Source organism: Maniola hyperantus, chromosome 8 (genome assembly GCF_902806685.2).
Source record: "Maniola hyperantus chromosome 8, iAphHyp1.2, whole genome shotgun sequence".
Lineage (NCBI taxonomy): Eukaryota > Metazoa > Arthropoda > Insecta > Lepidoptera > Nymphalidae > Maniola > Maniola hyperantus.
The window spans coordinates 5,349,075-5,361,818 of record NC_048543.1 but is presented as its reverse complement, the minus strand read 5'-3'; the positions used below and the strand labels follow the sequence as shown (position 1 = coordinate 5,361,818).

The 12,744-nt window shown below is 38.2% G+C and overlaps 1 protein-coding gene across 1 annotated transcript in view; it reads right to left on the bottom strand.

The window, feature by feature from the left end:
* LOC117984482 (acyl-CoA Delta-9 desaturase-like) overlaps positions 1-12,744 on the bottom strand; it is a 28,419-nt gene that overhangs the window by 3,673 nt on the left and 12,002 nt on the right. Inside the window, exons 2-6 of the mRNA XM_034971110.2 lie at positions 11,928-12,052; positions 9,149-9,261; positions 7,779-7,941; positions 7,503-7,676; positions 4,360-4,545 (exon numbers count right to left, since the gene is read on the bottom strand). Coding sequence (XP_034827001.1) covers positions 4,360-4,545; positions 7,503-7,676; positions 7,779-7,941; positions 9,149-9,261; positions 11,928-12,028 — 737 coding nt within the window. The 5' untranslated portion in view covers positions 12,029-12,052. The remainder of the gene's footprint in view (positions 1-4,359; positions 4,546-7,502; positions 7,677-7,778; positions 7,942-9,148; positions 9,262-11,927; positions 12,053-12,744) is intronic.

The following is a 12,744-nucleotide window of genomic DNA, read 5'->3' as shown; positions in this document are numbered from 1 at the left end:
CCGCGTACCAGTGGTATAGCCTAGGGGTTCAGACCATACGAACGGTCTCCTATAAACGGGAGGTTGGCGGTTCAATCCCTCTAACTTTCAGAGTTATGTGCGCTTTAAACAATTAAATATCACTTGCTTTAACTGTGAAGGAAAACATTGTGAGGAAACCTGCATGCCTGAGAGTTCTTCATAATGTTCTCAAAGGCGTGTTAAGCCTGCCATCCGCACTTGGCCAACGTGGTGGACTATGGCCAAACCCTTCTTATTCTGAAAAGGTACCTACCTGTTGCTCGGTATTGAGCCGGCCGGCGATGGGTTGATCATGATCTCAGCCTTGGCGATAAGGCCGCCTGTGAATTGTACGATTCCCAATTCCGTGGTATGATGTTCATAAGTCATAATATACCTACATAACATTACCCTCCTTTTGGTATATGTTAAAAAAGATTTCACTTTTATTTTGTTTTACAAGTGATAGTTAAACTAAGTCACTGCTTTCTCTGAGTACCACACATAACGCATTAAATCAGACTACTTAATTCGTCACTAAATTGATGACGAACATTAACCCAGAAGAAAAATTATTCTAACCTGATTCATTTGATTCGTAATTGACTAAACATTACACTACACTAACATTTTCGTTTCAATAACAAGCTCGCAAAGTAAACGAGCGGTCCGCTCCAGTGCCCTTTCGATTTTAATTAGAGCTATTATGAGTACCTACGTTACTATGTAATAAACGGAAATTTCAGTCCTGAATTTCAGTTACAATAATTGTAGACTCGTTCACACTTTATCGTTTTCTGAATGATGAATCGTCTTACAGTTACACCATGTCCATCTGTCTGTCCGTACGTCCGCGGCATAGGTGTCAGACACAATAAATTAGTACTAGATCTTTCAAAAACATTGCGAGTGTGTGAAAAGCTTCATGATTACACTCCAAGTCCGAACTCCTCAAGCATGATGATGCAGGGTACAGCACTCCTTAAGCATAAAAATTCACTTTCACACATAAAAACTGTTCCTGGTGAAATAATATTGTTAATGCCAAGCACAGACTTCCGTACCACAGTCGTATTTTTTCGACATTTTGCAGGATAATTCATAAACTATGATACATAAAAATAAATAAAAATCTGTTTTAGAATGCACAGATGAAGGCCTTTCATATGATACCCCACTTGATATAGTTATCTTACGTAGAAAATTGAAAATACTAATTTTAGTTCATGACCACAATTTAATTTTTTTTGGATATAACCACAAATTCACGGTTATCAGATTTTTCCCCAAATGTCAGCTATAAGATCTACCTACCTGCCCATGATTCTAGGTCAACGGGAAGTACCCTGTAGGTTTCTTGACAGACAGACGGACAGACAGACAGACAGACAACAAAGTGATCCTATAAGGGTTCCGTTTTTCCTTTTGAGATACGGAACCCTAAAAATAACTTTTGTGTTTGTTTCTACACGTGTACATTGTATGCAGTGTACATTGTATGTATTAAGTCGGGTGAGCATAATAAAAGAAACTAGAAATCAAAACGTGAAACTCGCCCGACTTCAACCTAATACAAGTGTAGTTAAATAAAAGTTATTTTTTACTTTGTAGTAGTTTTGGAAGTCGGTTTTTTAAATAATTTTTCTCATTATTATTTATATGGAATGGAGATAGCTGAAGTATCTAACACTTAAATAGCTACTTTTGTCCCAGAAATTTCAAAAATTCCCACTGGAATCTAAACACTAATTCCACGTGGTCTTGTTTTAGCTTGCATCTTAAAGACGTACCTGCATATTATATAAGTACTACTTTATATCCTAGAAAACTAAAGAGTTTCTACATGATCTTTAATCTATATATATAATAAAGTCCTGACTGACTGACTGACTGACTGACATAGATATCAACGCACAGCCTAAACCGCTGGTCCTAAAGACATAAAATTTGGAGGGTCTATTCTTTGTGAAGAGTAGGTATCCACTATCCACTAAGAAAGGATTTTTCGAAATTCCACCCCTAAGTGGGTTAAATGGGGGATGGAAGTTTGTATGAAAGTCAGTCATTTTTCAAGTTATTTGCATGAAAATTGATATTTGGGTTTTCGGTCACAAATGAAGAAATACGTGTTTCCGGATTTTTGGAAAATTTGCCCATCAGGGTGGTAAAATAGGGGATGAAAGATTGTATGGGAAAGTTTTAATTATTGAAATTATTAACTTGAAATTTGGAAAATACGTTTTTTCTTGAGGTAAGGTGTCAGCTAAGAAACGACTATGAGAAAATCATCCCCCCCGCTCCTTTTTGTTTCTGAAAAAAAATGCCATTTGTTTCCTGTAGGCCACGCAGGCGAAGCCGCGGGCAGAAGCTAGTAAATTATATACGACAAGCGACACAATGATTCAAACTAGTTTGCCAACTTAAAAAGTTGCAGTAGGCCCTTTGAAAAGTCGATTATATTATTGGTGACCTATACTGAGTTGTCAATCTGCTTTCCCACTATTTTTAGTTTTCTACATTGAATTCATAATTAATTTACTAAATCCATACATTATACACTAAAAAGTGCATTAATTTCAGATATTATAGTTACCGAAAATCGATATCGTTCCTAACCAATGGTTACGAATAAAACTAAATGGAGAGAGAGCCAGCGCGAACCAGACCTTCGTTATTTTATAAAAGCTGAAAGTTTTGTCGGTCTCAACGACAGAGACAATGCTCTACAAATCTGCTATCTCCTTCTAAAGGTCGATGTACATTACTTTCTGCCGCGTACTGCGATATTCTGAGCCAAGATAACTTTCACCTAATTTGAAGACAAGTCCATGTTTTGAGACATGTAACATGAATGCATGCGTGTATGCAATTTTGTCGTATTGTACTTAGTCATTGTCATTGACACAAAACTATTGAAGTTGAATGACCATCATTACTTATATTGTGTCTGAATAAAAGGCAAGACTTTTAACCACACGCAATGTATAAACTACCTTCCTACCCAAACTACCATGTCTTTCCACGTTCATTATTTAAGTACCTATACCTAGCACACAATACGTATTAATTGGAGAAAGGCGCTTTTGAATGTAGGCCGGTAGGTATGTAGGCTTTTTCTCAAACATTGATGTTTGGTACTTTTATGTAGATCACCGAAAGTTATTTAATCGTAAGAAGTGGTGTTTAAGGCAAAAATAAGCAGTATTGTGACAACCAAGCCCTCCAAATCAAGACAACTTGTGAGAGTACCCTAGAACTTTTTGAATATTGTAGTTAGGGTATTATCAAAGGTAACTGCGCTTCTGGTATGTTTATATTTTTGACTCCCTCGGCCTTTTACCATGTATCGGACCATAAGGCATTCCCACGGTCTTCACCCCTAGGTACGTATGTACTTTCGACATTTCACGAACACGTTCAATACAAAGCGATTCGCTTCCCAATTTCTGATTCACATTGCAATTTGTTTTTTTTAAATTAAAGAATATTAGACACGTTTATCATGACTAATATTCCCGTTTCCCCTCCAACTAAGAGTAAAGCTTGTGCTAGGCGTAGGTACGACAACAGTGCAACGGGTGGGGTTTGAACCGCCGACCTTTCGGATTTCAATCCGCTCCTTTACCGTTGAGCTATTAAATTATAAGAAGAAATGGCGGATATAGATGCACAGATAAACTGACACAGTTTGCATTTAGAGTAGGTATACCGTTTTCTACTTATGAGTACTTCCTCCTCATTACTAAGGATTGTGGCTCTTTCTGTTAAACACTCTCTTGATAATGTTTTTTGTTTCCAACGAAGCCTGTTCTCCATCATGTATTAAGCACAACAGAGTCAAGTGCTTAACTCACCGTCCGTCCGTCCGTCCAACGTCTTGGGCTGTCCGCGTGGCCTCTTTCCTTCGATCTTCCCTGCTAGGATGAGTTTTTCTATTGTCGTATCTTTCCTGGATATGTGACCGAAGTACTCAAGTGTTTTCCGTAGATAATATGGTAGATAGCCGAGTTTTTACGCCTAGCGCTTTTAAATGGAGACGCTCGTTCTGTGTTCAGTCCAGCCTACTGATTCGCTAACTGAGTGTTTAACACTGAATGATAGCCACCGAGCTTATTTAACATTTTTTTAATCCATTGAAGGTTTTCTACGAACAATTATTCTAATACGACACAATGATTTAAACTAGTTTGCCTACTTAAAAAGTTGCAGTAGGCCTTTGAAAAGTAGATACTATTTCATATTGATATGAAGCAGCAATGTAGAACCAACCAATGTCAAAATATCAGCTCTTTGGGTATCATTCAGTGAGACACTGAGTTAAGCGAATCACCCCTACTAACACTGAGTTGTAAAACTTACTTGTCATAAGGCCTGTTTCCCCACACATGCGCCGCAGAGTTCACCAGCCAGGTGAAGTGAAGCGAGATGGTGTACCGCAGGATTGAGCCCACGTACCACGAGGTCCAAGGGTTCTCATTCCAAAGGGCGACTGGGATCCACGCAGGGAAGATGAAGCAGAGTAGCGGCATCACCACCAAGTATGTTCTGTAAACAATGATTATAGTCCAGTCATCGAAGGAGACAGGATGAAGAGGTCGCGTCAGACCTATCTGTTAAATTGTGATTAGTGGCATTTGGTGACGAAAAATCAATCAATGTAAAAAATTGTTCAGTCCAACAACCTTAGAAGAAACATTAAAAAAAATGGGTATTATAATTAACATAATTAACAGTGGGGCGATTGTCTAAAACCTACATCAATCATTATTACAATCTCAATTGTTCTGATTGGCTGAATTTGTGCGATTCTTGTTGCAACAATCGGTTGCCACAGTACAAACTAGATGGCGCTGTTCAATCGATGAAGTAGTCCCGAACAAATGTACCGCCGACAGTACTCGCACTAACAGAGTGTTCGGCAATCTGGACTATATTTAGAAGTTTCAAGATACAACCGTCGGCCCAGCTGGCGCTACCGAGCACAACCAACCGCTCGCTGGGAGATCTCCCCTTTGGTACGGTCGAGCCTGCACACCGCTCCCTCGCTCTACCACTGGCGCTACTTTCAAACTTCCCCTTATAAATATTCATTCCTTATTTTATCCATCCTTGTCACACCACACATCCATTTCAACATTCGCATTTCGGTCGCAAGCACCTACTCGTCTTTCATCCATCCTTTTTACCGCCCAACAACACCATACTCAAAGGTTATTTTGACTACATATTCAACAACACATACTCAAAAGTTAGACTACATGGCAAAATCAATTACTTAGCTAGATAAAGCCGTACCTACTACTCGTAAAGCGTACCTATATTGCTCGTACATCTATCCTCTACGAATCAACGTGAAATCTATTAGGAAATGATGGAGAGAATATAGATAGATACGATACTTATAATTATGATCAATAATGAGAGAGGAACGCTTTGATAAATCTAAATTCCAAACGTTAGTAGCTCGAGAGCCCGTAGGAAATTTTAAAGTGGTGCTTGATAGTTAAAACTTTATGAAGTGGTTCTTTTAGGGTTCGACGATTGTGACGACATTATTCGCTTCCCGTACAGCGTGACGTTAATAATTAATTATGTTAAAAATTAATAAAAATCATGACCTTTTTTTAAATTATCAGTTGGTACCCTTATAATAAATGCAATAGTGTGTTTGTTTGTTGGTTTATTGATTTGCTAGTTTGTTGGTATGTTGGTTTTTCCTTCAATCACGTCGCAACGGTGCAACGGATTGACGTGATTGTTTGCATGGGTATAGATAAAGACGGAGAGTGACATAGGCTACTTTTTATCCCAGAAATTCAAAGAGTTCCCCCGGGATTTTTAAAAAACCTAACTCCACGCGGACGAAGTCGCGGGCACCAGCTAGTTATCTTTATAATAATGAATTCTGGCCACATAAACTACCGCTTTACAAAAATCACATCAGTTTATGACTACAGTCTAAGACCCTATTGTTCTTCAGTCGTTAAAGCTCCGCCGACTTGTTGCGCACGAACGAGAAAGTCTGTACTTTGTAACTCTGTACAGTACGTAGCAGAAAGTAATGTACATCGGCCTTTAGAATGACATTTTTACTTTGTAGAACGTTATCTCTGTAACTCATGCCTACATTAAAGAACACAAGAACAAAGTGTCTTCCAATAAGGTATCTTAACTATAAACTAAGCTAAGTCAATGGACCGATTCTTAGGTAATAGGTATAAGTAGGTTTAAAGTTTAGGTTAATATAATATTGCTTATTAGTCTCTCTCATAGGCTAGATTGTAATGGTAGTAAAGAACTGGTGTCAGTACTACGACAAAAAACAAAAAAAATGCCTACATGACATTTTATCGGTCTCAACGACAGAGACAGTGCTCTACAATTCTTTTATCTCCTTCTATAGGTCGATGTACATTACTTTCTGCCGCGTACTGTAGGTACTTAGGTATCTCACTCGAGGTATGTTCTGTGCCTACGTGACATACAGCACCCTAGCTCACTTGTAGCGCTTGCTGTAACCGGAACGAAACTTTACCAGCATCGAGTTTGCAAAATTTTAATGAGGTATGCCAAACTTATTATCATTGTGCCAATCGAGCTTTCACATTATGAGCAATGGTTCATATTTTCTTGTTTGACGAGGAAACATTTTTTTTTAACTGAGTAAACCTTTTGAAATTCATTTGGGATCTACCTATGCTTTGAGTAGGTATTGGCATGGTTGCAGAAACTTCGTATATATTCGTATTTTCCAATTTATAGAGAGAGAGCCAGCGCGTGCCTGGCTTTTGTTATTTTATAAAAACTGAAATTTTTTTTGCGTATTATCCCCCACACTGGAAGGAACGATCAGCGACTATGAAGTTTGGATCACGGTGCCTTTGGGAGACTTAGACTTTATACTTTCACGTAAGTTTTTTACGCCTTTATTACTTGATATCTTGCTACGATGATCCAAACTTCATAGTCGCTGATCGTTCCTTCCTGTGTTGGGGACATAGGTTTTATAAAATATCGAAGGTCTGGCATGTGCTGGCTCTTAGTCCATTAGTGTCTATACCTATCATAGACCGGGAAATAATTTTCTTATTTTACTAAGTCTATTTGACACGTTTTGAGACTTGGAATGGACGGGATCGTCGCCGTTGATATATTGTATTCTGTGGTCCATGATCCGAGATCCCACGACATGAAGTTGGTAACTAGGTATTATTACTCATTAGAAAAAAGTATAATTTTCATCACTACCCATATTATAAATGCAAAGATATGTTTGTTGGTTGGTTTGTCCTTCAGTCATACCGCAACGACGCATACGCACGACGGATCGGCGTGATATGATGCTTTGAGTACCTACGAGTATAGTGAAAGACCTGGGAAGTAGCATAGACTGCTTTTTATCCTGGAAAATCAAAAAGTCCCCACGGGATTTTAAAACCCTAAATACACACGGACGAGTGGCAGCCATCAGCTAGTTCAAAGATTAATAAACAAGGTCTTACTTTTTCTGAAACATAACGATGGGATCCTTTTCGAGGTCCGACATGTCTACGGAAGAACCTTTCTCGAACACCTCCTTATGTTTCCTCACCATCAGCCATCCCATGTGGGAGAAGAAAAACCCCCTCTTTGCATTGTGTGGATCCGCATCAGTTTCCGTAAACTTATGATGCACCCTGAAATAGAAATAATTTACTTTAATACGATTGCCCAAAATACGAGAATAACGGATAGAATTAATCTATGGGATAGTATTCTACATTAATGTTGGCATTTACCTGTGGTCTCGAACCCACTCGTAGATGTGGTTCTGAAACGCCATGGTCTGCAGGAGGGCGAGGAACAACCTCAGTGGCCACCGTGCCTTGTACGCGCGGTGCGCCCATAGCCGGTGCGCTCCCGCCGTCACGCCCATCGCCGACATGGCCGAAAATACTAGCGCTATGGACAACAAACAACATTATTGTCAGAAAAAAACTAAAATAAGTTTAAAGTGAAAAAGCTTTATTTAAAGTAAATTGCATTTTTGGTGTACTAAAAATGATGATAAGGAATACGGTGATAGCTTAGTAGTTAAGAGGCGGCCTTTCGGGAGGTTGGGAGTTCGATCCTAGGCCTCTATCTTTTCGGAGTTAGGTATGTCCGTTTTGAGCAATTAAATATAATGGAAATCATCGTGAAGCAGCCTGAGAGTTCTCCAAAATGTTCAAAGGTGTGTAAAGTTTGCCAATCCGCACGGAGCCAACTGAGTCACAAAATATAATATAATAGTACCTACTCACTGAGTGGACTATGGCCTGAACCCTTCTCATTCTGAGAGGAGACTCGTGTTCAGTAGTCAGCCGGCGATAGATTATCAAGATGATGATAATGACAAAGGATTGAAACTTATCATCAAAACATAAGTTTAAGTAGGTACAACAGTCAACTATCAAATTTATCTTTTATGTCATCATGGGAGTTCCAGTGACCACCTTCTACCTCCATTATCAGGCTCTTCTCAATGTATATTTTGAAAGTACTCATGAAAACAAATCAAATTAGTTGAAATTCGATTGTCCTGCCATAATATGCCATGAGCCCTCTAAGAGTTGCAATTAATGGTTATCATCCAAACCACACGTGTTTGCTATAGTAGCTGAAAAATCGGCCAACTAATAAAGAGCCTTTTAAAAAACCGTGAGGTGTCGTGAGACCCCCGACAGAGGATGTAAGTACTATGTTTTATTTGCTCGTATGGGCACCAATAACCTCTGCCCAATCAATGAAGTACAGAGTTCGTTTCACTTTTAAATACCATAGGTCGCCATCCCAAACGTCCGTATGCAAAAGAAACTTACAATGAGAAATTTCTTTTCATCGGTGCTTAACTATTGCTATTTAGGCTAGTTACCACCCTATCGGCAAAGCCGCACGGCTTTGCCGATAGGGTGGTAACCAAAGCCAAGCGATTTAGCGTTCCGGTACGATGCCGTGTAGAAACCAAAGGGGGTATGGGTTTAATAAAAACTGCCATACCCCTTCCAGGTTAGCCCGTTTCCATCTTAGACTGCATCATCACTTACCACCAGATGAGATTCCAGTCAAGGGCTAACTAGTATGTGAAAAAAAAATATGTAAATCAATACTAGGAAGAATGTTGACTTACCAAAAATTATCGTCAATATTTTCGTTTTGCCTATGAATATCAGATAGAAGCCATAAAAAGTCGCTGCATGAAGGTAAATAAAAGCTAACACGTTTCTCCATACTATTTGCCATCTGAAATTGTAAAAAAGATTTCATGTTATAAAACTTAAAGCTACCCTTATCTAATTACTATATAAATCATGACCGCGTGGAATGGTGCCAAGAATATTGGCTGCATTTCCGCGCTGGACAGCCAGGCTGATCCGCTGCGCAAAAAATGAGCCAGCCCTTCTGTCACCAGTTGAGGCTATTAATCGCGGTGAAATGTCTCGTAAAAAAATTTTAGCACTAAGACTCCATGGCCCCAGGGTCTCCACGGCAAACGGCACAAAAATGTAACTCTCTATAAGAGAGGCATACTTGCGCCGCTTGCCGTTTTCAGCTGTTTCTGCTGCGGCTCCCGGTCTTGATGCTGTCTTCCTGATATGACACGGGGCCAATGTGTCAATGTTTCATATTTAATAATATCGTCTCCTAAACATAGTTATATTCTGTAGTGTACACGTTTCAACGCTTGCGAGTGCGTAAATAGAATGTACAATATAGTTACTGTACGGTGTACCCGACAGGAAATATTTATATGTATATTTTTCGTCGACCTTAGAAAGAGATAGCGGTTTTGTAGAGCGTTGTCTCTGTCGTAGAGACCGACAGAATGTCTTGGTATAGTAATCTTATTTTGAAAATTGAAAATACTATTATTTGTTTTTTTAACCGACTTCAAAAAAGGAGGAGGTTCTCAATTCGTCGGAATCTTTTTTTTTAAATTGTTTTTTTTGTGATGTTACCCCAAATTCACGGTTTTCGGATTTATTCCTTTACTTGTGCTATAAGACCTACTTACCTACCTGCCAAATTTCATGATTCTAGGTCAAGGGGAAGTACCTTATAGATTTTTTTGACAGGCACGACTGACGGACAGACAGACAGACAGGTCCTTTTTCCTTTTGAGGTACGGTAGTTTTTCAGCTGTTCTTGTAAAGTAAAATAGCTCGAAATTATTATTATATTTAACAACAAAAACAAAATATCTACGTCATTTGATGATGAATCATTTACAAATTCAACAACTCATATTATATTGTATTAAAATTGGAAGAAAACGCACATTAAAACGAAAAGTGGTATTTTTATTCCAATCTCTACATGGTCTATCTATACTAATATTATAAAGAGGTAATGTCGTTAAGTTTGTTTGTAGAGGGTAATCTCTGGAACTACTGAACCGATTTTGAAAATTCTTTCACCAATAGAAAGCTACATTATTCCTGAGTGACATAGGCTATACGGGATCCTTAAAAACCTAAATCTACGTGGGCGAAGCCGCGGGGATCATCTAGTATAAAAATAAAGTCGCTTCCCGCTGTCTATCTTTCGCGTAGATCTTTCAAACTACGCAACGGATTTTAATGCGGTTTTCACCAACAGATAGAGTGATTCAAGAGGAAGGTTTATAGCTATAGTTTAATTCCTAAAAATTAAAGATCCCTAGAGAAATTGCAATAATGTGAATTAGGTCGGAAAAAACCTTCTCATTTGAGAGTTTCCGAGACAATGGCACCTCAATGACACCACATTAGTATCTACATTGCGCCCATGAGAAGCCGGGGCGGGTCGCTAGTTGTTTAATAAATGCATATATTTGAAGTGCAATATTTTTAAAATAAAATAAGCAACAGCAACGTATAAGTCACATGATAAATTACATTTTAATTACCATAAATTCATTATTATAATAGGTACTTCATTACAATCCATACTAATATTATAAATGCGAAAGTGTATCTGTCTGTCTGTCTGTCTGCTAGCTTTTCACGGCCCAACCGTTCCACCGATTTTGATGAAATTTGGTACAGAGTTAGCTTATATCCCGGGGTAGGACATAGGCTACTTTTCATCCCGGAAAATTGATGAGTTCCCACGAGATTTTTAATAACCTAAATCCACGCGTACGAAGTCGCGGGCATAAGCTAGTAAAATATATATCAAGAACTTTCCATTTTTAAATATTATGATGATTTTATTTTTTACCTACATGCAATAGACTTATCCATGTAGGTATTTTATTGTTTTCTTACTCACTTTATTGAAAAACGTTGTATGTATAGTACGCGACGGGTTGAGATGGCAATCGGGGTGGGAATGCCCCGCACAGCCCCCGCGCTAACCCGGTGTGGGCTAGCGTTAATAACATGCGGGTGAGCGAGCGTCCCCCAGCCTTATACCCCGATTGCCATCTCGCCCGGTCGCGGACTTTAGGTCACTATACCTACGCATTAAAATTTAGGGCTATTCAAAACTACTAATTACGCTTCGACTGCAATATACTGCACGTGCTACGTAAATATCTATAACTAGCTGATCCCCGCGGCTTCGCCCGCGTGGATTTGGGTTTTTAAGGATCCCGTATAGCCTATGTCACTCAGGACTAATGTAGCTTTCTACTGGTGAAAGAATTTTTAAAATCTTCCTTATACTTTCCAATCTTCAAGGTTGCCTGGTAGAGATCGCTAATTAGCGATAAGGCCGCCTTTTGTATCTTCCTTCTGTCTGTGTTTTTTATTCTTTAATGTAATCCTTCTTGTGGTTGTGCAAATAAAGTGTATTTATTTACTTATTATTTATTTATTAAAATCGGTTCAGTAGTTCTAAAGATTACCCCCTACAAACAAACTTAACGACATTACCTCTTTATATAATAGTATAGATAAAGTTATAAATAAATAAATGATACTTACTCATAGTCTCTCCTTTTGCCTTGTGAAATGTATGTGGATGTATGTTCTATATATTTTTTCTCTGGCTTTTCATCCTCGCTCAGGAAAGCTGCCGTCGTCATATTACACGCTAAGTTTTCTTTTTTCTGCGAAATCATGATAATAAATGATGTTTAATAGGTGTTCAATTACAATATTTCTACATTATAATCTTATCATTATATAAATAACTTTAAACGGAAAACGTTTAGGAGTACTTTAGTGTGAAGAACACCATAGGGGCCGTCTTTACCACTAAAACAGTCGGGGCCTGAACCAAGAGCCCTAAACTATCAGAGGAGTCAGGAGTTAAAATTTACGCGTTATATAAATATTAATTAAATACAAATAAGAAAATTTAGCCTTTATATATTTTAGCTAACTGTATATTTATTACCATCGATAATAATATTACCGATTTTCATTAACATTTAAGTTTCTTCCTAGAAAAGCCCCTTAAATAACAACTTCCGGGCCGAGAACCTCCGAAAGAGAATTTCCTTCTTTTTTTAAGTTGGATAAAGAACCACTTGTAATCTATTCAAGCACTTATAACTTACCTACTAGGTAATTACATATTATTTGCATTTAAAGTACCTATACCTAATTATGTATAGATACTTGTATCTATCGCATTATAAAAATACATACCCTACTGTTGGTTTTGCACTTACTATATAATTGATGGCTTTGAATGATCACAAGTGGCAGATTTACATTTGAATGTAACCGCTGCTTTGGATGTTTAAAGAATATTTTTTAATTTTTGCCTGAGTCATGATAATATGTAGGTAGAAAG